Below are 25,189 nucleotides of genomic sequence, written 5' to 3'. Positions count from 1 at the left end.
GTCGTGGGCAAAGGAATTCTGTTAACAAAATGAAGGAGAGGGGGAAAAAAGAGCATCAGGCACGCTTATCTCTGAAAGGCTCCTGCTACCCAACCGGGTCAGATGAATAAAGAGGTTTTAACCTAATTTCTCACCATCCACCGGGGCTCTGGCCGCGGACAGAAGGAAACCGTGTGCGTAAAAGCGAACGGAACAGAATGAATCCAGCTTCTGGACTTGAAAAACACACAGCCGGAGTCGCACGATAAACGGCGTTAGCCGAGGTTCCGCATGAGGAGATGCGGTTTCATCCCCTGTTCTGTCTTCTATGAAACACTTCAAAATGCACAGTGCAGCCATGCTTCTGGTGTATTCCCTGTTTCAGGTGGTGACGGCGCCGTTTATCAGCAGAACATGAGCAGGATGAGGGGCGGGGCAGTAAACAGAGGCTCTGTCACAGCAAAGACTGGAGGGAACAGAGGTGAAGGCATCATAGTTAGTCCTTGAAGTGATTCACTTTCATCCTTAGTAATGACTCATCACACAGAAACATGACTGTAATGGTAGAAATCACTGCAGGTTTACATAGAGATTACACTGCCCCCTGGTGGTCGTTAGGCACGAACGCTTACATAAGAGAGGTTACTACAGTTCACGTCTACCTGCAAACCAGAGCCTGATTCTTAATTCTGCCAGTGCTGGGTCCTTAAACCCCAAACCAGCGTCTGCCCGCATGCGTGTGTGTGCGCACGCGTTTTTCTCCAGCTAAACCGCGCGTACGACTTGAACTTTACCACGTTTTAACCTTTTTAAAGGTTGAGAGCATTTTCAAATGAGCCATTTGCTAAAACACATCAGTGCAGTATCTGAATGTCAGCGCCACTCGTCTCCTGTAGCCCATCAAACCCTGTGACCTAATCAAAGCGTTTTTTCCTGTGATTCAACTTTTTTTCTTCTCCATATACGACCTTGTAGTGACTCAGCTAGTCGAGTATGCTATGGTAATGATGCAACACAAACAATAGAAGTGCTAAGCATTATGCAGATACAAGCTGACTAACGCTGTGACCATAATGAGCTGTTGCCCATCAGTAACAGGTCTCATATCTCCAGTCTGCGCCTGGGACCTGGGAGAGTTATTCTCCTCCAGTGAGCAGGACTTGGGGTTAGTTACAAAGCAACACACCCCTGAGGGCCTGAGAACGCCTCACTGGTCCAAGGACATCAGTGGAGGAGCTGCTTGCACCTCTCAGAAGGTTTGAGCTTGAGTTAATTTGCCTGCAAGTTTTCTTTGAGTGTGTTTGCAGCAGCCGCACCAACTAATTGTTCCAGATCACAGACTGACAGCGACGTGACCTCAGCATTCTACACCTAAAAAAAAAAGCAGAAACACTGAAGGTAGTAATACGATTGTTTAGTAGTTCCATCACTGAATGAGTCAGTCCTGCTCAGCAAATCCAAACTCAGTACTTATGCAGGTCTATTGCTCACATTTTAACCAAGGTTAGTACCTAGATTTTAACTGGAAAGTGAAGATTTCCAAAATGAAATTTTCCAAACATATGGGAAATTGTTTAATAGTAAGCTGGGAAGACATTGCTGTGATTTTAAGTACCCATTAATAACAGCGGTCTGACAGAGGTGAATGGAGAACATAGTGAGACTTAATTAAAAGAGTTGAAACATTGTCTCTTATTAAAGCTTAACACTGACCGCAGAACTGAGCATTCACTCTTTAGAAAAGATTGTAGCAGTAAAAAACAGAGTCCTTTTGAACCTGTTTCTGTGTTAGACAGGACCTGGAAGGGCAACATTTACCCTGAATGTCCCAGAGCTTTGCTCCGTTTTCCTGTTCATGATGTCCTGTATTGAGAGGGGCAACAGGTCTCCATTATCCCGCCGAGGAGCCTGAAGCAAATCCACCACCGCGCAACTGGGCCTCGGACGCCTGCGTCTTAATGCCCGTTTCTCAGACCTGGTCTTGGGTGGAGGGAGGCCGTCGCAGATCCGAGAGCAGGCTGTGGTGATGCCACAGAAGGAAGGGTCATCTGAATGAGAAGAAGCCTCCGAGCTGCCTTCTGATGGAGAGTCTCTAAAGGCTGAAGGCTGAAGTAATGTCTTTATAAGAGGTGTGGGTTTGGTGGTGATGGGACCATTGTTACATACAACGTCCCCGTTGCACAGTTCTGTAGCTGTATGTAAAGAGGGTTTCAGAGTCTCCACACTCTCTACGAGTTTCAGCTTACGTCGTCTCCTCTGAACAGAGAAACACACAGGAGAAAGAAAAACAGCTGTTCATCAGGTACAGTTATATTTTACAGAAATGCTCTGCAATGCAGTACACTTATCTGGACTCACCTTTCTGCTTGTTGGACACAGAATCTGTGTGTCTGCTGCATGAAGCACCTCTGGACCTGTCACAAAAAAATAAGGTTCATTTTTGCCACAGCCAAAATATATAATGAAAATAAAACTTAAAAACTAAACATCCATCCATCTTCAGCTGCTTATGAGGGACCAGGTTGCAGGGGACGTACTGTAATCTAAGGAGGAAACTCAGAATATTTCTCCCTGGACTTACTCCACCTCTTCTGGAGGAATGCCAAGCCTCACATAGTTCCCGGTACAAATCCCTAGGGACAGTTCCAGGAAGCACCTGAAACAGATGCTCAAATCTCCAAGGGTGCTCTGTTCACCCTGCAGAGGATGCCCTTTTCAACAGCTTGTACCCCAGATCTTGCTCATGATCATACTGTAGGTGAAGCAGTAAATTAAGGGGTTTGCCTTTCGCTCGACCACTTCTTTACTACAGCAGGCCAGTAGAATCACTGCATCAAACTCAAGCTCTATCCTTGAATCACACATGAAAAACAGTCCAACAAACTTAAATTCCTCTACTTGCAACAGTAACTCTGCTCTAACATGGAGAGAACGAGCCACCATGCAAAATTCTCATGAAAAAAAAACAGCCCAGTGAACACAGATAGTCCCAGTCCAATGAAGCAAGCAGGACTACAACATCACCCGCAAAAAGCAGAGATGAGATCCTGTGGCCCACGAACTGAACACCCTCCCGTCACCGGCTGCACCTAGCACAGTCCCAGAGGCCCAGAGGTATAATAACGCAATAGTGGAGTACAAGCATACCTTCAGTGGTGGCTAACTGGAATGACTCAGAGTGTATGAGTGGATAGGACGCACTCCTCTTCAAGCTCGTCTCATCACAGCAGAAGTGTCTAAAAAGGTGGATAAAAGCAGTTTAGGGGAAGGTAAAATGTATGAGACCAGTGTCAGAATTGTGTGGTCACCAAAGATTCTTGATAAACAGTTGTATCAATAAACTGACTTAATCAGAAAAGTATAGTATAGTATGGTATACTTTTCAGGGCAGCAGTGGGTGTAGGTCTTGGGTGTGGGTGGGTCTGGCTCTACGGCTGGAGGAACCGTGGAGATCCTGCAGTGATTGGCGCAAAGTAAAAGGCCGAGACACAGACACAACGCCAGAGACACCAGCAGGTAGTTCTGTCCGTCTGACACCTGGGAGACAGATTGCATTAGACCAGGAAGGAAACAATGGTAGGAAGAGATTCTCTCATAATATACAGAAACATACAGAAAATAAATCACACATTTAGACAATCTTGTCACAATCTGAACTAGTAAAGCTTTAAAGATGGTCCTGGTGCATCCGTGAGACTTGGTCCAAAAAAGGAAAGAAACTACTCGATTTATTCCCCATCTGAAAAGCTGCTGATTAGAGGTGAAGGCTTTGAGCCTGGAGCATTGTACCTACCTCATTCTGCAGCTGGCTCACTCTGACAGACAGGTTGAAAACCAGCTGAGTCAAGTTTTCCAGCTGGCCCTGCAGCAACTGAATGGACTCCGTCTGACGCTGGTCCTAGAAGAGAATCATTGGTGAATAAGGATACAGTTACAGAGAACTTTGCTTTAAGAAAAACAGCCAACAACAATGGTGATAAAATGACAATGGTGAGTTGACCTCTGCATTTGTAGACCAAAACTTAACAATCCACATCCCAACCAATGCTCACCTGCTCCTCTGCTACTCTGGATGTGTTCTGGAGTTTGATAATAGTTTTGTTGAAGGCCTTCTGCATCTCCTCCATCTGCTTCCGATACCTTGAATACAAGAAAAACACATGAATTAGTAAGTCTCACAATCGTCCTTCAGCAAGTCTCCCATAAAGCCTTCCTCACCTCTGGCTAAGCTGCTCCAGGTAGCGTCCACTCAGTGACATGTTCATCTCCAGGGCCTTGATGCGGTTGTTGAGTCTCATGAACACAGACTCCTTCTGGCTGGAGCCGTGCACTGGGTTCCCGCTCTGTTCCGTGTCATTGGGTGGTTCTGCATAGATGTCTGACGAGGGGCGAGGCAGCTGCCCATTGCCACCTGATGATGCTGATATATCTTCTGTGAGATCCTCCATTTTAGCCTCCGGGGCGACACCCGTGTGCTCAGGTTGTGTGATGGTTTCTGGAGCAGGAGCAGGCAGCTCAGTGGAAGCACTGCTGCTCTCAGGAACGACTGGTGGAGCCGGAGGCTGTTCTGAATCAGGCGAGGTATCGGAAGGGAGAAGCTGAGACGGATCCGTCTTCACCAAGATTTCATCAGGGGTATTTATTTCTAGTTGAGAATCAACATTTGGCTTCCGCTCTGATGCTACAGAGGAATCATTGAGTGTAGCAGTAACAACAGGTTTGACATAGACAGAGCTACTAACTGAGGGTGGAGGCTCGGTGTATTTCTCTACAGCCAGCACATCCTGGGTCTTTTCTGGCCTAAGCTCGTTTGCAGCTTCCTCAGAGGAGAGCTGTGGTGGCTCCACAATATTGGTGGGTTTGGCAGAAGATGAATCAGTTACACTGTATTTGGGAAGGTTTGAGGTTTGACTAGGCTCCAGCACAGGAGGTTCAGACATGAACTCTTTATGAGATTCTGTTGTGCTCTCTGGAGGCTGTAGTGTCTCTGATGGGCTGGCTCCGCTCTCTGGCTCCACCTCAGAAGCTTGTTGGTTTTCAGGGGACTGATGTGCCTCACTGTGGTGTAGCTGGGATTCAGGGCAGGCGGTAGGGGACAGAGGTAGGTGCCAGGTGGGTGTTAATATGGGGGAGAGCAATGGTCTTTTGTCTGTTTTCTGACACATTCTCTTTTTGGACAGCATAGCTGAACTCTGCTGATAGAGGTATTCCTGAAGAGATGTTGCACAACAACATGAAGGAAATAGTGAACAGTAGTTTAAGCTGTCTTGTTTCTCATGATGATCCCATGTCTCTTTTTCTTCATCCTGCACATCCTCTTTGTCCAGGAGTGTGACTGTAAAGTTTACATGTTCTTCGTCCTCCGTCTCCAAAGGAATAACAGCCTTTTCCTCCACTAGGTGAAGCTCTTGATTACCATTACTGGTATCAGGTGCCATTGGAACAGGGACCTCTGCAGAGGGAGCAGTTTCAGGGACATTCAAGTCTGGTAAACTCTCTACTTCTTCAAAGTGTGGGCTAAAGAGAAAGAAGAATAAATGGATAGCCTATTAATACTGAAACCTTTTTGCAAACATCAGACAAATCATTAAGTCTTCAGAGCTGAGCCATGCTTCCTATCTAGTTCTCAGTATTTGTGTAATTATGAAAAACAAGTTAAAAAAAAAAAAAAAAAAATCAGCAAACTGATATATTTTCCTTATACAGTATATGCGTACACTGAATCAGCATCTGAAGTTACAGTTTGAGTCGTTTCCTTCTGTGATGACGGCTCAGTCGTGTTCACTTCATGGGAAGAATCATTTCCTATACAATGAAAGTAATATTTATATTATTAATTATAACATAATCATTTATATAATTTGTTTGTTTAACTGGTTTGGCTGGTCATACCTTTCATGCCTGGGCTTCCACCAAGAACATTGACTGCAATATTATTGACCATGTTTAAAAGGACATCTGAAGAGTAAATTCAAAAACCAGATTAATAAATTAATACAAAGAAGATCATCTTTATGTAGTACCAATTACCAATCCACTTCATTTAGACTCACCCTTAGCTGAGCCAATCAGATCCTCAGATAACTTGACATCGCCAGGTGTATATCCAGGGGGATAGTCTGTTGGGAGCAGAGTCTGCATTAAGATAACTTAATGGGGTTGTTACATAGACAATGATTTGTATTCTCCTGGAGATAAAAATACCAAATGCAATGCCCCATTATACAATATGCTAAATATATTCAATAAATATAAATACAGATGCACAAAATGTTTCCTCACCCAAATCATCGTCCTGATCATCTGGTCTTTCTGAGGGATCAGCTATCTCCTCGTACTCTTCCACCATGCTTGTGCCAAACACCCTGCCATAAAAAGCACATTTAAACCATTCATGAATAAATGACATTTATCTATTTGTTAAAATTTGTTATGGAGAAAAAAGGCTTTTCCTCAACTCTGCAAAACTAAACACCACAGAGAACAACGTGTCATTATTATTTTGTAGTGTAAATCATTTCTTCATCTGTTACATACGTACCTAATGAGGCTGAGAGGACAATAATGTTCAGAGCCAAAGTGGGAGACCAGCTCCACCTAAAAACACACCGAACAAAAAAAAGCACACAACAAAATGTGTACAATACCCAACACAAATCAACAAACAGCATAGACGGATTTGGTTTTGTTAATTTGTTAATCAACACAATCATCTTTAAAAAAAATTAACAGATGAACTGATTGGCAATGATATAAATATCTCAGCATGATTTACTTGATGATCATTGACAGAATATGCTTGATTTTATGGGTTATTACATTCTCATTATGTGGGATATGCATGGATTAGCAGCTGGCATTTTAGACCCAATACAAAAACAACAACACATTTTCTTTCAGGGTTACTGCTCAAGTCAATGAAGCACAGACCACCACAAGAAAAGCAGGCTAACCTTTATGTACTTGGTGAACATCTGAAGCAAGAAAAAGAGAAGGAGAAATTAAAGAGATTTATTCACGCATTCAAAACTAGAAAGAGCCCAAAGCACTTTTGTTTTATCTGAGTCACTCAGACTTGGTGACCCCCATTGTCTCAGGAAAATGGGCCTAGTTTTGTTGGTGTTTCACTCCAGAAGGACGTGATACGCTAACAACAACCAACACAGCAGAACAGTCCAACCAACCAACTACAATTACATGCAAAAGTCAAGACCTTCAACACTTTGTGATAATTATTCTACCAACGACAGAATGAAGCACATAAAGAGAGAGGAAAATTATAACTCACAGGCCAGAGCATCCATTCATACATAGAGCAGAGAAACAGACATGTTTGTCATCTAACTATATAGCTCTAGTACAGACTTTATCAGAAAAAAAAAGACTGACCTTCACATATTTAGCATAAAGATGCTCATCCAGTGGGAAGCTCTGAACTGTGCGTTCGTCCCGGGCATGAAAGGTTCCCAGCTTTAGCCACTTGTTAGTTGGGTATCTGCAGGAGTACATGTGTAGTAAAGTGACCTAAATACTTGACGGCTTATTATTAATAATAATAATAATAATAATAATAATAATAATAATAATAATAATAATAATAATAATAATATTAGTAGTAGTAGTAGTAATATTATCATCAAGCTTGCATATAAAATGTTTGAAATTACGTAAAATCTTTTAGTATGTCAGTTCATATTGGGTAGCGATGATAAACTTCATTCATATTTAGAAAATTTTAAAGAATTAACATCAATAAGCTGCAAATGAAAACAGCCACACTATTCAACTGTAACATAACAGTTGTGTGATGACACAATTACCTGTCACTGATAGAAACAAGGAAGTCCTTGGGAGTAGAAGAGAAGAGCTCAAAGTTTGCAATGTCCAGCTGCTTCACCTGAATGGGCTCACAGAGCTCAATGATGAACCTGGAGAAGAATGCAAGAAAGACCTGATTTTACTCATACAGTATATAAGTGGGAACTTGGGCAAAAACAAAATAAAGAATCATACTGTACATACCAGATTTTATTACTACATGGGTTTAGCATGTACAAGTCCATGTTCTCTTGCAGTATGGCAGAAGTACTCTGTATGTGAGAAACATTAACATATTCATCGTTTATGTCTTACTGTAATTTAGCTGAATTCTCTGCATGATGAACAGTGTCTTATGTACCTTAGCCTCTGGATTAGAGCCAAGGATCTTGGCTCCACACTCCACAGAGGCGTAGTTATTGAAATTCTTCTGAACCTTCTTAACTGTGTTAGAAGCCCCGTTGTTGGAGGTGTGAGTCGAGAGAGCTATGATGAAAAACACAACAAAATTGACAACACTATAAACCTGTATTTTCAATAATAAGATTAGCTAAAAACTGGATTTGTTAAAAGGCAGATTAGCGCATGTTACAACTTCACAAATATGATCATCTTACTTTTCTCTTTCTCCACCTCCATCATTTTTCGCTTCCACTCATCAAAAGTGGGGATGTCCTCAGGGTCTTTGCTGCTCACACTGGAATCTGTGTCTGTGGTGACAGGGGAGCTCAGGTCCTTTCAAAGATAATGAGAGCATTAGGGCTGGGACACCTCCTCTGGTAGAGGAAAAATAGTTAAGATGGATCCGAGCTCCTTACTTGCTCTTTCAGCATGTGTGATGTATTCGCTTCAAGGTGCTGACCAGCTGGACTACCCAGCGGAAGGTCTGTATGGCTTTTAGTACCTGCAGTATGAGCATTAGATGTGTTCTCTACAACCACTGGAAGACTGCTGTGGAAAGAAGAAAAAAAAAGTTTCCCCATGTAGTAAATATATATGCCATTAAAACAATGTTTTAGATGTTTGCCTATCATCTAACCTCAATGTGATATTAAATACTTGGTTGATATCCAGTAATCTGATTGGACATGTATGATGTAATCACAGCCCTGAAAAAGAACATTTTTAACCCACCCGTCATTATCAGATAGGTTATTCTCTTTTTCATCACACTCAATGGGAAGAAGGTCACCGTTAGAGACCCCTAGTGCAGCTACATCAGATGCATCATCTGAAACACTAAGATAAAAAAGAATCAATGAAAGCATTTATCAACATGTTTTTTCTTCTGCAAGAATACATTCATTGACCAAATAAGACATCAAATATGATTAAAGGCAATAAAAAACACCTGTTTAGGGTGTTGTCTTGAATGTCAGAGATACTTGGATTGTCTTTCAGCTCAGCGGCAAAACCTGAAACATGGTCAGGTGATTGAAGAAGGGAGCCTGAATTCTGGTCTTCAGTGATGATGGTTTCATGATCAAGATTTTCTGTGCTTTGTTCAGGTTCTGATTCAGGTTCTGGTTCTGAAATTTCATTGTCTGCTTTCAAATCTACATCTAATGCACGCTCTTCCTTTTGAACAACCTTAGAGAAAAACAGAGAGATACAGTACTTGAGTTATTAATAAAAATGTTAAAACATTTTGCCCATTGGCAACAAAAACTCAAAAAGGAGAGAGTAAAGAGCAGTACCCCAGGAAACACTGCATTATTTTCATCATCATTATTGTACCTGTGAAAATTGTTCATTTTTGTCCACTTCCTGTGTTGTCTGCTCGTCCAGGTGCTGATTACCTTCTATCAATTTCTTATTTTCTAACTGGGACTGAGTAGGTAAGACCCAGGTTTCCTGAAGTTAGTAAAAAGAAAAGTATACACCAAAACAAGTTACCGACAGTATTTAAAGGTGTCAGTTGAGTCAAAGAACTGAAAACATCCATACATTAACTGGAGCCTCACACACAAATTTAGGTGGATCAAAATTTAATTGTAAATATATTACAACTACCCCTATTAGACGTATAATATACAGTACCTTGTTATTATCGGTCTTTTCCTCTGACTCTTCCTCCGAACTGATGTCCTGTGAGGACATGGGCCTCTGGGCCTCTTGGTGTAACTCCACAGAACCAACATAGCAACAATGACGCCTACACAACAATAACAACGACAAGTCAGTTTGTTTGAACATGGAAATGTCATTATCATGAGACACACCTTGAACATTTTTCTCCAATTTACTGAAAAAGCTTCAAATATAACACAATTTGACTTGGATCAAAACAGGTACTTCAATTAGGAAGGAGACTAAATGAAGGTTTGTTCAGCTTCAGAAATTGTGGTTAGGACATGAAGGTGCAATACATACAGTATTTAACAACATAGGTTGGACATGATAAGGGCGAGATGCCGTCTAGTGCACGTGTCCTATAAGGGCAAAGATCAATTACAGGTGTTCACTCTCATCAATGAGATCACCTTTACCTACACTCAGTAGTCTGACTACATAACATTACCTGAACCAGCAGCTCTTAAACGACTCAAACTCAACTACAGTGTTTGCTGAATTGTACAGTACATGGGAGGTAATATTTAACAGCATAGCTCTAAAATGAGACCAGTGCTAGTAAAAGTAGGACAGATCAACCCATGTAAAACACTGCGGTCAAGTGAGCCGTCGTTCGTTCATTCGTCGTTCAGCCAGCCGCGCTTCAGAAACGTCTTGCGCCCGTATTACGCGCTTTACAGCAGAGAACAAAACACGCTCGTCGCGACTTCCTCTTTTCATAGCGAAACGTCTGGTCTGTTCAAAATATTGAAAAATACGAAACAAAATATTGCATATATAGAAAAACTGTCGCCTAATGAAGATCTGTATACTTTTACTGTAAAATTAAGCATTTATTATTATTTAAAACTACCATGTCATACTGTGAAACTTTTATAATTAATACCTTAACTTTGGTGCATAGTTCCAGGCTCAGACCACTTTCCCCTTGTTCTAATAGAGGTGTACTATTACCCCACAAAGATTTGTGTATTTTTACTGTATAGTTTTGGATTTATTAGTATTCAAAACTACCAGTTCATACTGTAATACAGTCAACTTTGATCATTAATAACTTGACTTTGGTGCATAGTTCCAGGCTCAGACCACTTTCCCCTTGTTCTACTAGAAGTGTACTATTACCCCACAAAGATTTGTGTATTTTTACTGTATAGTTTACGTTTTAGCAGTATTTGAAAGTGCTTTGACATACTGTAATAAAGTCAACTTTCATGATTAATAACTTGACTTTGGTGCATAGTTCCAGGCTCAGACCACTTTCCCCTTGTTCTACTAGAAGAGTACTATCACCACACAAAGATTCATGTATTTTTACTGTATAGTTTATGATTTATTAGTATTCAAAACTACCATGTCATACTGTAACTGTATGGGCCGTATAGTCAACTTTAATCGTTAATAACTAGACTTTGGTGCATAGTTCCAGGCCCAGACCACTTTCCCCTTTTTCTACTAGATGTGTACTATCACCCCACAAAAATTCATGTATTTTTACTGTATAGTTTATGATTTATTAGTACTTGAAAGTACTATGTCATACTGTAATACAGTCAACTTTGATCATTAATAACTTGACTTTGGTGCATGGTTCCAGGCTCAGACCATTTTCCCCTTGTTCTACTAGAGGTGTACTATTACCCCACAAAGATTCATGTATTTTTACTGTATAGTTTATGATTTATTAGTATTCAAAACTACCATGTCATACTGTAACTGTATGGGCCATATAGTCAACTTTAATCGTTAATAACTAGACTTTGGTGCATAGTTCCAGGCCCAGACCACTTTCCCCTTGTTCTACTAGATGTGTACTATCATCACACAAAGATTCGTGTATTTTTACTGTATAGTTTATGATTTATTAGTATTCAAAACTACCATGTCATACTGTAATACAGTCAACTTTGATCATTAATAACTTGACTTTGGTGCATAGTTCCAGGCCCAGACCACTTTCCTCTTGTTCTACTAGAGGTGTACTATTACCCCACAAAGATCTGTATATTTTTACTGTATAGTTTTGGATTTATTAGTACTCAAAACTACCAGTTCATACTGTAACTGTATAGGCCGTATAGTCAACTTTAATGATCAATAACTTGACTTTGGTGCATAGTTCCAGGCCCAGACCACTTTCCCCTTGTTCTACTAGATGTGTACTATCACCCCACAAAGATTCGTGTATTTTTACTGTATAGTTTATGATTTATTAGTACTTGAAAGTACTATGTCATACTGTAATACAGTCAACTTTGATCATTAATAACTTGACTTTGGTGCATAGTTCCAGGCTCAGACCACGTTCCCCTTGTTCTACTAGAGGTGTACTATTACCCCACAAAGATTCATGTATTTTTACTGTATAGTTTATGATTTATTAGTATTCAAAACTACCATGTCATACTGTAATACAGTCAACTTTGATCATTAATAACTTGACTTTGGTGCATAGTTCCAGGCTCAGACCACTTTCCCCTTGTTCTACTAGAGGTGTACTATTACCCCACAAAGATCTGTATATTTTTACTGTATAGTTTTGGATTTATTAGTATTCAAAACTACCATGTCATACTGTAACTGTATGGGCCGTATAGTCAACTTTAATGATCAATAACTTGACTTTGGTGCATAGTTCCAGGCCCAGACCACTTTCCCCTTGTTCTACTAGATGTGTACTATCACCCCACAAAGATTCGTGTATTTTTACTGTATAGTTTATGATTTATTAGTATTCAAAACTACCATGTCATACTGTAACTGTATGGGCCGTATAGTCAACTTTAATCGTTAATAACTAGACTTTGGTGCATAGTTCCAGGCCCAGACCACTTTCCCCTTGTTCTACTAGATGTGTACTATCACCCCACAAAAATTCATGTATTTTTACTGTATAGTTTATGATTTATTAGTACTTGAAAGTACTATGTCATACTGTAATACAGTCAACTTTGATAATCAATAACTTGACTTTGGTGCATAGTTCCAGGCCCAGACCACTTTCTCCTATTTCTGCTAGATGTGTACTATCACCACACAAAGATTCGTGTATTTTTACTGTATAGTTTAGGATTTATTAGTATTCAAAACTTCCAGGTCATACTGTAATACTCTATGGGCCTTATATTCAACTATGATGATGAATAACTTGACTTTAGTGCATAATGCCAGGCCCAGATTATGTCACTTTTCATAAAAAAACTGAGTGAGGCTAAGCACACACACATTAAATCCTTTTATTACCATCTGTTAGGACTCCAAAGTGTGACTTTTAATATTGAAACTAAATTTTAATGTTTAATATAAAGTCATGGAACAGTCAAAAACTGAATATTTATGTGTGAAACATACATTAACGTGGTGGAGGAGTTTGTGTGCCTGAATGACCCCGGGAGCTATGTTGTTGGGGGCTAAATGCCCCTGGTAGGGTCTCTCAAGGCAAACAGGTCCTGGGCTGGGCTGAACTGGAGGAAGTGTCCGGAGAGAGGGAAGTTTGGAGTTTGCTTAGACTGTTGCCCCCGCGAACGCCCCAAGAAAAAGCAGTTGAAAATGGATGGATACTGAAATCGTTATTTGTTCTCATTAAACCATTTCCCATGTCTGGAGTTTGTTTTATCAAAGTTATTGCCGTCTCTGTTCTTACACATTGTAATATCTAGTTTTGAACACTAAAATGTAAATACAAAATGTATATAACCAAATATTCAGGATTAGATTTAATGCAATTATTCTCTCTTCACAATACAGACTTAAAACAATAAAAAAAAAGGTACACACTACACTGTTTGTAGTGCAGTACTTATTGGTTTTATGCTTGACTGTAAGGGCCATATTTCGGCATAACATGGTACTACTAAAATCCTAAACTATACAGTAAAAGTACACAGATCTTTGTGGGGTGATAGTACATCTCTAGTAGATCAGGGGGAATGTGGTCTGAGCCTGGAACTATGCACCAAAGTCAAGTTATTGATCATCAAAGTTGACTGTATTACAGTATGACATAGTACTTTCAAGTACTGCTAAATCCTAAACTATACAGTAAAAATACACGAATCTTTGTGGGGTGATAGTACACATCTAGCAGAACAAGGGGAAAGTGGTCTGAGCCTGGAACTATGCACCAAAGTCAAGTTATTAATGATCAAAGTTGACTGTATTACAGTATGACATAGTACTTTCAAGTACTAATAAATCATAAACTATACAGTAAAAATACATGAATCTTTGTGTGGTGATAGTACACTTCTAGTAGAACAAGGGGAAAGTGGTCTGAGCCTGGAACTATGCACCAAAGTCAAGTTATTAATCATGAAAGTTGACTTTATTACAGTATGTCAAAGCACTTTCAAATACTGCTAAAACGTAAACTATACAGTAAAAATACACAAATCTTTGTGTGATGATAGTAGACGTCTAGTAGAATAAGGAGAAAGTGGTCTGGGCCTGGAACTATGCACCAAAGTCAAGTTATTGATTATCAAAGTTGACTGTATTACAGTATGACATAGTACTTTCAAGTACTGCTAAATCCTAAACTATAAAGTAAAAATACAAGAATCTTTGTGTGGTGATAGTACACTTCTAGTAGAACAAAGGGAAAGTGGTCTGAGACTAGAACTATGCACCAAAGTCAAGTTATCAATGATTAAAATTGACTGTATTACAGCATGACATGGTAGATTTGAATACTAATAAATTCAAAACTATACAGTAAAAATACACGAATCTTTGTGGGGTAATAGTACACTTCTAGTAGAACAAGAGGAAAGTGGTCTGAGCCTGGAACTATGCACCAAAGTCTAGTTATTAACGATTAAAGTTGACTATACGGCCCATACAGTTACAGTATGACATGGTAGTTTTGAATACTAATAAATCATAAACTATACAGTAAAAATACACGAATCTTTGTGTGATGATAGTACACATCTAGTAGAACAAGGGGATAGTGGTCTGGGCCTGGAACTATGCACCAAAGTCTAGTTATTAACGATTAAAGTTGACTATATGGCCCATACAGTTACAGTATGACATGGTAGTTTTGAATACTAATAAATCATAAACTATACAGTAAAAATACATGAATCTTTGTGGGGTAATAGTACACCTCTAGTAGAACAAGGGGAAAGTGGTCTGAGCCTGGAACTATGCACCAAAGTCAAGTTATTAATGATCAAAGTTGACTGTATTACAGTATGACATGGTAGTTTTGAATACTAATAAATCATAAACTATACAGTAAAAATACATGAATCTTTGTGTGGTGATAGTACACTTCTAGTAGAACAAGGGGAAAGTGGTCTGAGCCTGGAACTATGCACCAAAGTCAAGTTATTAATCATGAAAGTTGACTTTATTACAGTATGTCAAAGCACTTTCAAATACTGCTAAAACGTAAACTATACAGTAAAAATACACAAATCTTTGTGTGGTGATAGTACACTTCTAGTAGAACAAGGGGAAAGTGGTCTGAGCCTGGAACTATGCACCAAAGTCAAGTTATTGATTATCAAAGTTGACTGTATTACAGTATGACATAGTACTTTCAAGTACTAATAAATCATAAGCTATACAGTAAAAATACATGAATCTTTGTGTGGTGATAGTACACTTCTAGTAGAACAAGGGGAAAGTGGTCTGAGCCTGGAACTATGCACCAAAGTCAAGTTATTAATGATCAAAGTTGACTGTATTACAGTATGAACTGGTAGTTTTGAATACTAATAAATCCAAAACTATACAGTAAAAATACACAAATCTTTGTGGGGTAATAGTACACCTCTAGTAGAACAAGGGGAAAGTGGTCTGAGCCTGGAACTATGCACCAAAGTTAAGGTATTAATTATAAAAGTTTCACAGTATGACATGGTAGTTTTAAATAATAATAAATGCTTAATTTTACAGTAAAAGTATACAGATCTTCATTAGGCGACAGTTTTTCTATATATGCAATATTTTGTTTCGTATTTTTCAATATTTTGAACAGACCAGACGTGTCGCTATGAAAAGAGGAAGTCGCGACGAGCGTGTTTTGTTCTCTGCTGTAAAGCGCGTAATACGGGCGCAAGACGTTTCTGAAGCGCGGCTGGCTGAACGACGGATGAACGAACGACGGCTCACTTGACCGCAGTATGTAAAACAGCTCTTTCTGTCCCTTACATCATGTCTTACTGCGCCACTCCATCTGACTGGCGGTCATTGTTTTTTACGCGTAGAGCTCATATTCATCCTACATAATCTAAAATAAACAAATTAAAATGTTAATTGACTAAATGTTATATACCTTTAAATACACCGATTTCATCAGGTGTTTTTTAAAGAATACGTCTGATACGTCAACAAAAGGTAGTGTCATACGTACAGGACACACACTCATTAAAGCAGCCATAATAACACGACGCTGGTGCTGATGTGTAGATGTAACTTCCTCACGAGCGGAACCAGGCGGTATTAGCTGAACACAGACAAGCTAACGTTTAACGGCGACAACAAGTCAGAAGTCAGCCAGGTGCCACATCACAGCACACGCTAGCGCTGACGCTAACTCAACTTAGCTACTAGCGTTAGCTCGTGCGCTCCAACTGACTTTAAACGTACATTACACGCTCAGACAGGTTGACGGTGTTGTATTATGATGAATTAATAGGACTGTGTTTAAATTGAGCCCGTCCAGGCACTTACCAGCAGACCGCAGCCACACACAGACACAGTGACACAACTCGCCATAACAGTCGCGTCATCTTCATCCCTCTCCTGCCGGGACAGACATCCTCGCCGTACTCGGAAATGACTCCCTGTGTAACCTTGCAGTGAACCAAGGCTCTCCTCTGATGTGGACGACGCAAAGCCACCAGCTGTTTCCTGTAGCTCACCTACCGTTAGCAGTCAGGGGGTGAAGTGTGACGCTAGCCGCTCGTAGCTCTCACCAGCGCACGGGCACCAACGAACTGGCCAATGAGCGAGCACCGAGGCTGTTGCGCAGTTCAAACACGCGTCTGGGGGTGCTCGCTTCCGAATATGGAGTCGTCCGAGTGAGCGGTGTTGCGAATGTTTTAAAGTGGAGATTATCTTCTTTACATTAGAGCAAAAAGTGTTACATAATTGCATTATGAGCAACTTATATTGATGATATAATGTAATATTAATTAAAAAGACCTATTACAGCAACAACTGGAAAAATGAAATACAATAGCCTCATAACAAAAGTGCAAAGAACCGAAAAAAAATATAAATTTCTGTAATTTATGATAACTGAAAATAACAAAATCTACTCATTTAGACGGGATTGGTATTTATATGGTACTACTGTAGGCTAACCTCAAACGTGTGTTCACAAAGCTGTCGCTAGGGGTCGCCCTCCACTCAGCCACAAACACCGTGTGAGACCAGAGGACTCAGTCTTTAAAAAGGTTACTTTAAATTTGATAGTTAGTAATACTAATAATTCAGAGTTAAATTAATGCATTTTCTACTATTTTTAAACCCACGAGTTTATTTTACTACTGGAGGGTATCACTTTGAGTTGTATTCTGTGTACGCTAGATGTGCATTATTTTAGGATATGGACATTAAGTCTTTGTATTTAAGTAAGTGAGCCATATTATACATGCATAAAAACATTCACTGCACCCAGAACCCTGTGGGCAGTAAACACAGAAGACTGCTGACAACACTTTATGAGGAAGAAGTTTATTGAGGAGCGATACAGAGACACCAAAAATAACAACTGATGCAATTCCCCCAGTTTAACATTATGCCCTCTGCTAAATAATACCATCTCACTACAGCTGGAGCCATTTTGTTGTTTACTTGTTCAGCTGATTCTTTTTTTTTCAACTTCGACAATTCTCTTCTTTTACATTTAGCTTTGGCAATATAGAATTGTAATCCATGCCGGTAAGGCAGTCTAAATGAGAGAGAATAGAGCATTTAGTGAATAGAGACATAGAGAACAATTAAAGCGCTAGGATCTTTGATGAGATCTTCATAGTCCACAGGTACAGTATCTCCTTATCATTACCTATATACAACAGAACACAGTTTGGGCCCACATACACAATAACAAACGGACAGAGAAGCACTTGATACACTGACAATACCACCTTAAGCTCTGATGCAGATGCTGACTATCTGGCTGTGGAGGAGAGGAGAATCTGGGAGAAATGAGAAAAGACAATAAGGGCTAGTGTGTGACGTGCATGGAGTTGTATGATGCAAACCTGAGAAAAAGGCTAAATGTCTGTGGCGGTTGCATTTTACCATGTTAGGTAATAACTTTTTTTGTGTGTGTCAAGTTCCATCTCACCCCAGCATCTGAATCTGAGCTTAAGGCTGCATGGGTCACAACTTGACCATTGATACAGCACAGGTGGACACCTATGACAAGATTAAATGCATTATTGAGGCTGTTTCCATAGAGAATATTGAAGGTGCTCCTCAGCCTTGCTATGTGTGTATGGCTGCTACTACAACACAGGAACAACTCACACAAGTCCAACAATTAATTTACCCCGGAGGGTTTAATGATTCATCATTAACAGCTTTGACCATGAAAACAAACACAACTGAAACAGCAACAAACGTGCAGACAGACGGCTCATGCACACGTGTCCTCTCACATGCGCGCGCGCGCGCACACACACACACACACACACACACACACACACACACACACACACACACACACACACACACACACACACTCACACACACTGATACAACTTCTGTTCCTAAGAGAACATTAAGCTGATAATTAACACTTACTATAGGGGGCATTACAGAGTAAATTAATACATACTAAATCAACCTCAGCCTACATATAGGCAAATTAGTCCCACCCCCTTACACATACACCCACGCACACACACACACTCTACATACACATACTCCCATGCAATAAAAGCAGCTTATGTGCCATGCTGCATTTTGGAATGAGTAGGGCAGTACGACCGCTGAGCGTATTGTCATGTAGAAGCAGCAAGTGGGGGGGTGGGGTGGTGGTGGCTAGCCTGGTGGGAGGTTTGTAGGAGAGAGGTTCCAGGGATTGATACTGGTAGTGGATCTGCTAAGCAAACCTGGATCACAGGCGAGCAGCAAGCACACATACACATACACCACAAGACAAGTACCATATTGTACATAGATATATGGACATCGTCACCTGGCAGGAAGTTGAGGGGGGGGGGGGTGTCAGAGACTTCAGTGTCTGCACTAAGGAGAGACCAGGACAGCAGAAGCCATGGCTAAGAGAGGGGGGGATGGAGCAGGTCAGGGGAGGGGGATAAGGGTACAAGCACGCACCCCCCTTTAGATGATTAGGGTGGGACCTGTCTTGTAGGAGAGGGAGGGGGCCGCCGGCTACAAGAGAGAATAAATAACAGAACAAGAGAGATAACAAGGGGGGAAAAGAGAGGGGAGACTTGTTTTTACATTTAACTCATAAAAGCCCTGCTTGAACATCCTACACTACCAATAATCTCTGAATTACACACAGACGAGCTGGTAATTTGTCCATGAGCTAAGGGAGAAGCTTGACACCCTCCAGACCCGACTCTAAATATTATCCCGCCGTAAGCGGCTCCTTATCCGAGCTCAGGACAAAGACTGGAATTTGGGAAATCAGCCTGGCTCCGTCTGAGGTCCTCCTAGAGGTTAACCCCCATAAAACTGCTGTCCTGTTCATACACACTGCTTTTTGCTATGACTTAAGCGCGGTGATATTTCAGCTCTAGAGGAGCTGAGAGGCCGACTTTGATACCTATAGAATGAGCCAGAGTGTGTCAAGCTAAGCTAACCGTTTCCTGGCTTTAGCCTAAAAGCATTTAAATGACTCTGAGCCTCAATCTTCCTTGGTTATATGTAGCAATGTGACAGAAATATTCTTTTAAAAAGGAGAAAAATAAATGATTTGGAGACTAAGATATTTTTGCACATCCGACAGGTTCACGTTGATTATAAAACGTAAATGGCCTTTTACATGCAGATACACTCACCTTGGGATGCTAGGAGGGGCCCGGTTCGGGCGGCTGGGAGCCTGAGGGCTATCTGCACTATTGTTGAAAGGCCCCAGAGGTCCTGGGCGATTTGGTGGCGGTGGAGCCCCTCTGGGAGCCGGGCGCTGGCCTGAAGACATCCTTCTGGGGGCCGTGGGGCTGGGTGGAGGGGACCTGGAGGAGATGGAATCCAAAAGAGGGTTTCGGGCAACAGATTCTTAAATTATAACCCAGCCGTCTTTCCATTTATTCGTTGCGATCGCACGTTACCTGCGACCACCCGCTCCTCCCACCCAGGATGTGTCCACTGGCGGAGGCAGGGGAACGGTGACGGTGGAGGTGGAGATATCGCCGATGATGGCCAGCGCCTCCTTCAGGGCCTGGTGGGTCCTCAGGACCTCGTCCCTCCTCTGAGCCTGCTCCTGGGACTCGTCCATCAGGGCGTTCTGGTCTCCTGCAGAATACAGCTGGGCCAGTAGCTCTGCATTGATGAAGTCCTTGACCTAGGGATGTACACAGGACGTGCAGGTTTTTAGAAGAAGTCCAATCTGATAGTAAAAGACGCTTCTAAGCATAATGTCCTCACTTAAACAACACGTCGTGTACATGTGTTTTCTTACATTGCCGATCATGAGATGCATGACGGTCTTAGGTATGAGGTCGCGGATGCACTTGTTCACGATAGCCATGTAGGAGTCCACCAGGTTACGGATGGTTTCCACTTTACGCTCCAGCTGAGGGTCCATGGAGAAGTTGTCTGAGGTGCTGGTCGTCTCACTCTCAACCTACAATTAAGAACAGGAGAAATTCTTTTGACTTATCAATAAAGAGAGAATTTTGTGTCATGTAACACTCTTTGTAAAATGAGAGCATGTGCATTCTTCTTAATAAGAACTGTTATAAAAGTCAGAATCCCACTTGGCAGTTTTCTTATTGTTCCTATCATTGCATTGCAAATTATTGTCATAATTCCAAAGAGCAGAGGAATTGTCTGATTGATGGAAAATGAATGGCTTCGCTAACCGTAATGGTCTTTTCAGGATAGACTCCAGCTCGGAGGAGAGAAGATTTCCAGCTGTCCACATCATCCTGAGAGTCACAGGCCAACTCCAGCGTGCGGTTGTCCTTATACACATTCCTACACACACAAGATGAAGGTAACCCAGTGTCAAAATTCAATAATTCAGAACTTATTATTTTTTTAAAGAAACATAAAGAGTAGTGTTAATATTTTCCTTTTGTGATTATGGTAATTATCATAGAAGATGGCTCAAAATCAGTCATTTAAACATATAAAATATCAGCTGTAATAATGAACATTTTACACAAGTTTCATTATGAGCTGCTGGTTTTCTATATATTATAGCAATGAGAAAGTACATAATATTACTGTACAATATATAATAGTATGACATCATCAAGATCTTCATCAGCCCCGTTTGCTTCCAGTTCGCTCCAGCCACATCTCATATGCACATGCATGAATATGCACTGTCCATAATCCAAAACACATTTCAGTGGCTGCACCAACACAGACCTCACACTGGTCCTGCTTCATCTGCTGCCACAGTTTTATTTGCAGCCCCGTGAGCTGCACATAAGAGCGGGATTTAAAGTGCAAAGGTCTCAAAGCTGACCTTGACTCTGTGTTGAAGATGCAGAATATGTGTTTGCTGGACATGAAACTCTTCTCCACGTCGCGGACCTTCAGGTTGTCCAGCGGGAGCATGTACTTCTTCTCCTTCTCCTGTGAACGAGGCAGACAGACGGCAGTGAAGCCTCCGCCGCCCATTCGTCGCGCGGTAACGCGCACACAAACAGCTCCGACGCGAGAAAAGGTGGAAATATTTTTAAAGATGGAGAATGTGGGGAAGCAGAAAGAGAGTGAGGGGTGACAGGGAGGGAGGAGGAATGGGGGAGAAGTTAACGTGGGAGGCGGAGGGGGGGGGGGTGTATGGGTGGAGAAGGGGAAGCAGAAACAGAGAAAGAAAAACGAGCGAAGCAGAGCACATGTGGAAGTCATTACAGTGTGGGTCAAGACACAGTCGTTTTTCACGTTGCATTTGGTCGGGGAGACGTGGAACTTCTGTGGCTGTGGTGAAAACTGGGATCTGCAGGTATATGAACGCACTGGGGGTCCGGAGACAGGGACGCTCGGGTACAATGTTCATCATGGGGGGCTCGAGCTGCGGCGCATTCAAAGAGGATGCTTAAAAGCTCTGCTCCTCATTCGCACACGCTTTCCCGACCTCCATCTTTTTCAACTCTCCTTTTCAACTTTCTTTTATCCCTCCCCCTCGATATTTTTTCAATATTTTTTCTTTCCATTCCAGAGGGGCCCACTTCCTGTCTGAGAAGGTTTTTTTTTTTTGTAGAAGAAGAAGAAGGAGGGAGAGAGAGTGAGCGCGAGAGAGATTAAATGACAGCCTGGCGTTAAAACTCAACATCTGGTTGTGCTTAGCAGCACACAGGGAAGCGGGGAAGGAGGGAGGACGGCGGGCCGCGGAGGAGGAGAGGCCGAGAAGAAGGAACACGAGGGTGGATTTGCAAAAAGATTTACAGAAGAAAGCCCACATCTGGCGCGGCGGTTCTGCGAAGCGGTGCTCGATGCGCCCAGGTAAGAATTAAGGCCGATGAGGAGCGAGGAAGAAGAGAAGGCAGGAAAACTCAGCCGACTCCTCTGTGCTGGATTTCCCAAAGGGTCACCGAGACCCATATATGGTCACACAGGTCCCCTCCCTCTTCCTCTCCCTTCTTCTCCCTTCCTCACCCCCCCCCCTCATCTCTCCCGTTCCCTCTTTTTTGTAATATCCCCTCCCTGAACGTGCAGCCAGTCTGTCCCAGTCGCCTGAGCGAATGTGCCACGTCAAGGCTGGATACTCCTCATGGCCGGCGCGAGCGAAGGCGGACGGCGGCGGGACCCGCGCACCAAAACAAGCGGCGCGAGAGGCCGCGGGGAAGGCGTCGGACGCGGACGGCGTGAATCGCAGACTCGATGGGGGTTGTTTTTTTTTGTTTTTTTTCTTTCTTCGAGAAGACGGGATCCTAAATGGAGCGAGGCCGAGGGAGGGCGCAAGCATCTGGAATGGCAGAGGCACGACTCCACACAAGGCCGGGCTCTCAACTCCGGCTCCGTCCACCCAGTGTTCAGACTACCTGTTCATTGTCATACTGGTGTACAGTAGTCTGCACATTGGTTAGACTGGGCACGGACCCTCTTCCTCTCGTCAGTATGTCTTTCCGCGTCGCTCTGTCTGTCTTTCTGTCGGCACTCGAGGACGTGTGTTCGTGCATCTGCTGCTTCCTCCTCAGCCTTTTTCTGTTTTAATCCATTTGTCCATGATGTGAAATGATCTGTATTTTATCCTAAGTGCATTCTAACATCCACCACTTCCCTTTTTCACTTCTGTCTGGAATAAACATGTCACAAACTTTCCACACTAACTGACAATTTCACCCCCCACCCTCCTCAAAAAAAAAAAAAAAAAAGGTGCAAGCGTCTAAACGTTGAGCCGCACCGACGGAAGAGTTGAAGGCGAACTCACAAAATAACAAGCTCCCATAATTTATAGCATGAATGAGTAAGTGTGCAGGCTGCTAGCCCGGTGCTGTGATGAAGATGTGGTCCGCTGGAAGGAGGGGGGAGGAGCGAGTGTGGCTGCAAAGCATCAAACGCGAGCCAGAGGAACGAAGGGCCAATCAATCAAGCGGAGTTTGAAAATACAGCGAGACACCTCCAGTGAAGTTATTTCAGTGGGTGGCCAGAGTGGACTTGGAAGGCTCAAGGCAAGGGACACTGATTTATAATAGATTGCTGTGGTGTACAATAGGCAAAATGGTGCAGGAAAAGTGGCTTGAATATGGTGCAAGCAACAAAAAACGAAACACCCAGTATAGATATATGGAATCAGTGATTTAAGAGTTTAGATGCTAGTTTGGGGTTAGGGACAGATAGTTAAAGTGCTACTTGCATAATATTACGCACTAGGGCAACAGTGACTTGATGTCATGAGAGCTGTTTAGAAGGATTAAAGAGTGGAGGCCCCAAACAACGAAAGCTGATGTTTGGATTAAAATCCTGTGATTTCCCCACCAAGAATCCGCGTCGCTGCCAGCCAGATCGAGAGCGGGAGGAGGGCGCGCGCGCGCACGTGCACGCACACGTACTATATAAAGTTCACAGAGTGTAAAACAGAAATATACAAGGCGAAGCCAGCCGGGTCTATAATTTCCTGCGTTACCGCACCGGCGTATCACATGACGCCCGGCGCTGAGCGGCCCGGCGCTGAGCGGCCCCGCCGAGGGCTGAGCGCCTTCGTGTATTTTTGGGGCGTCTGTGAGCGAACATTTGTTTGGAATTGGAGCGGCTCCAAATATGCAAAGAGGGAGCCAATGCCTGAACTCCCCGTGGAAAGAGGTAGAGAGAGAGAGAGAATGGGGGATTGGGTGGGGGGGTGCTGGGGGGGGGGGGTCTGAGACAAAGGGAACATGAATGAAAAAGGAGTCAATGGCCAAACTCTTCACACACGCAAGCCATACAGTAAAGTCCTTCCTCGTGGTGACAATGCATTACTCATAAACACAGCTGATCAATCAACTTGTATCAATTCCTGCTTCACGCTTTTCTATTTGTGTCTCTCTCAGAATTAGTGTGGAAAGAGTCAGTAAACATATATATATACATATGTACATAGCTGGCTGATGGAGTTGCAGTGTGTCTGCCTATCTACACTTGCTGTGCAGAATATCCTCCAACCTGTACAGCAGGCACAGACAGGCAGATAGGCGTCATCCTGCCAACAGCGACAGCAGGACCGACCACATGCTGCAAACGCTGTGTTCTCTCCGAGGATCAATGAGCTCCATGTTATCGGTGATGATGAAATTAAAAATAAAATGATGCTTTAAAAACACCCTATGTTGGTATGTTTTACAATGGTCGCTGCGGTGTCTTAGCTGCGAGATTGTGCATGAATTGAGTTTGGATCCTAAATAAATAAACATGCTGAAGGAGGGAAAAAGGCCTGAACACTTTCTGTCATTTGCTTTCAGCTTATTTTTTGCAGGCTGCAGCGGATCAAAACATTTAGCAGGCCACAGAACCAAAACAACGACCCAAATTACATTAAAATCCGCCGCAGTGAGCTGGGGTGTCAGATGACAGTCGATGGCAGGAATGTAAACGCACCTCGTCGTCTTTGAACCATGAGAGACTCTCCGCAGTCAGCACGAACCAGTACTCCTTGGCTCCTCCCTTCATGATGCTGATGTTGTTGATGGTCAGCCAGCCTTTACGGATGACCTGGGAGAGGTCAGAGGTCAGAACG

The 25,189-nt window shown here is 42.3% G+C and overlaps 2 protein-coding genes across 6 annotated transcripts in view; both read right to left on the bottom strand.

Annotated features, from left to right (window-relative positions):
• Positions 1-1,540: 1,540 nt before the first annotated feature.
• On the bottom strand, positions 1,541-16,825 carry LOC114844647 (SUN domain-containing ossification factor-like). Of its 4 annotated transcripts, none has more exons than XM_029132188.3 (24): positions 16,552-16,825; positions 9,838-9,952; positions 9,535-9,651; positions 9,149-9,387; positions 8,932-9,036; positions 8,616-8,748; positions 8,415-8,532; positions 8,159-8,283; positions 8,002-8,069; positions 7,800-7,907; positions 7,369-7,474; positions 6,933-6,953; positions 6,521-6,576; positions 6,262-6,344; positions 6,033-6,098; positions 5,872-5,937; positions 5,697-5,784; positions 4,198-5,496; positions 4,032-4,119; positions 3,773-3,877; positions 3,359-3,516; positions 3,127-3,215; positions 2,338-2,393; positions 1,541-2,235 (listed from the first exon to the last, which is right to left on the bottom strand). In XM_029132188.3, the coding sequence occupies exons 1-24, from the start codon at positions 16,614-16,616 to the stop codon at positions 1,768-1,770; spliced, it is 3,942 nt and encodes a 1,313-aa protein (XP_028988021.1). In that variant the 5' UTR covers positions 16,617-16,825; the 3' UTR covers positions 1,541-1,767. The 4 variants fall into 4 exon arrangements, with proteins under 4 accessions (XP_028988021.1, XP_028988022.1, XP_028988023.1 ...); XM_029132189.3 differs by having other exon boundaries at positions 8,616-8,745; XM_029132190.3 differs by lacking the exon at positions 6,933-6,953.
• A 718-nt stretch (positions 16,826-17,543) lies between these two features.
• The window catches only part of dnm3b (dynamin 3b), a 15,348-nt gene continuing 7,702 nt past the window's right edge, over positions 17,544-25,189 (bottom strand). For both annotated transcript variants that reach the window (XM_029131517.3, XM_029131516.2), the window contains exons 15-21: positions 25,051-25,164; positions 21,500-21,609; positions 20,886-21,000; positions 20,483-20,647; positions 20,133-20,365; positions 19,863-20,036; positions 17,544-19,227 (exon numbers count right to left, since the gene is read on the bottom strand). In XM_029131517.3, the coding sequence (XP_028987350.1) occupies positions 19,185-19,227; positions 19,863-20,036; positions 20,133-20,365; positions 20,483-20,647; positions 20,886-21,000; positions 21,500-21,609; positions 25,051-25,164 (954 nt within the window). In that variant the 3' untranslated portion in view covers positions 17,544-19,184. The remainder of the gene's footprint in view (positions 19,228-19,862; positions 20,037-20,132; positions 20,366-20,482; positions 20,648-20,885; positions 21,001-21,499; positions 21,610-25,050; positions 25,165-25,189) is intronic.

The sequence above is a fragment of the Betta splendens genome, chromosome 17 (assembly GCF_900634795.4).
Source record: "Betta splendens chromosome 17, fBetSpl5.4, whole genome shotgun sequence".
In the NCBI taxonomy this organism is placed as follows: Eukaryota; Metazoa; Chordata; class Actinopteri; order Anabantiformes; family Osphronemidae; genus Betta; species Betta splendens.
Note: the sequence above shows the minus strand (reverse complement) of the source record. Positions and strands in the feature narration are given on the sequence as shown.

What these genes read in the sequence shown, in the direction of transcription:
- LOC114844647 (XM_029132188.3), bottom strand. Translation starts at nt 16,616, where the DNA reads ATGAAGATGACGCGACTGTTATGGCGAGTTGTGTCACTGTGTCTGTGT. An exon ending in AACCTATCTGATAATGACGG is followed by an intron (nt 8,749 to 8,931) that starts GTGGGTTAAAAA and finishes TTCTTTCCACAG; the next exon opens with CAGTCTTCCAGTGGTTGTAG. An exon ending in CCAGAGTAGCAGAGGAGCAG is followed by an intron (nt 3,878 to 4,031) that starts GTGAGCATTGGT and finishes ATTCTCTTCTAG; the next exon opens with GACCAGCGTCAGACGGAGTC.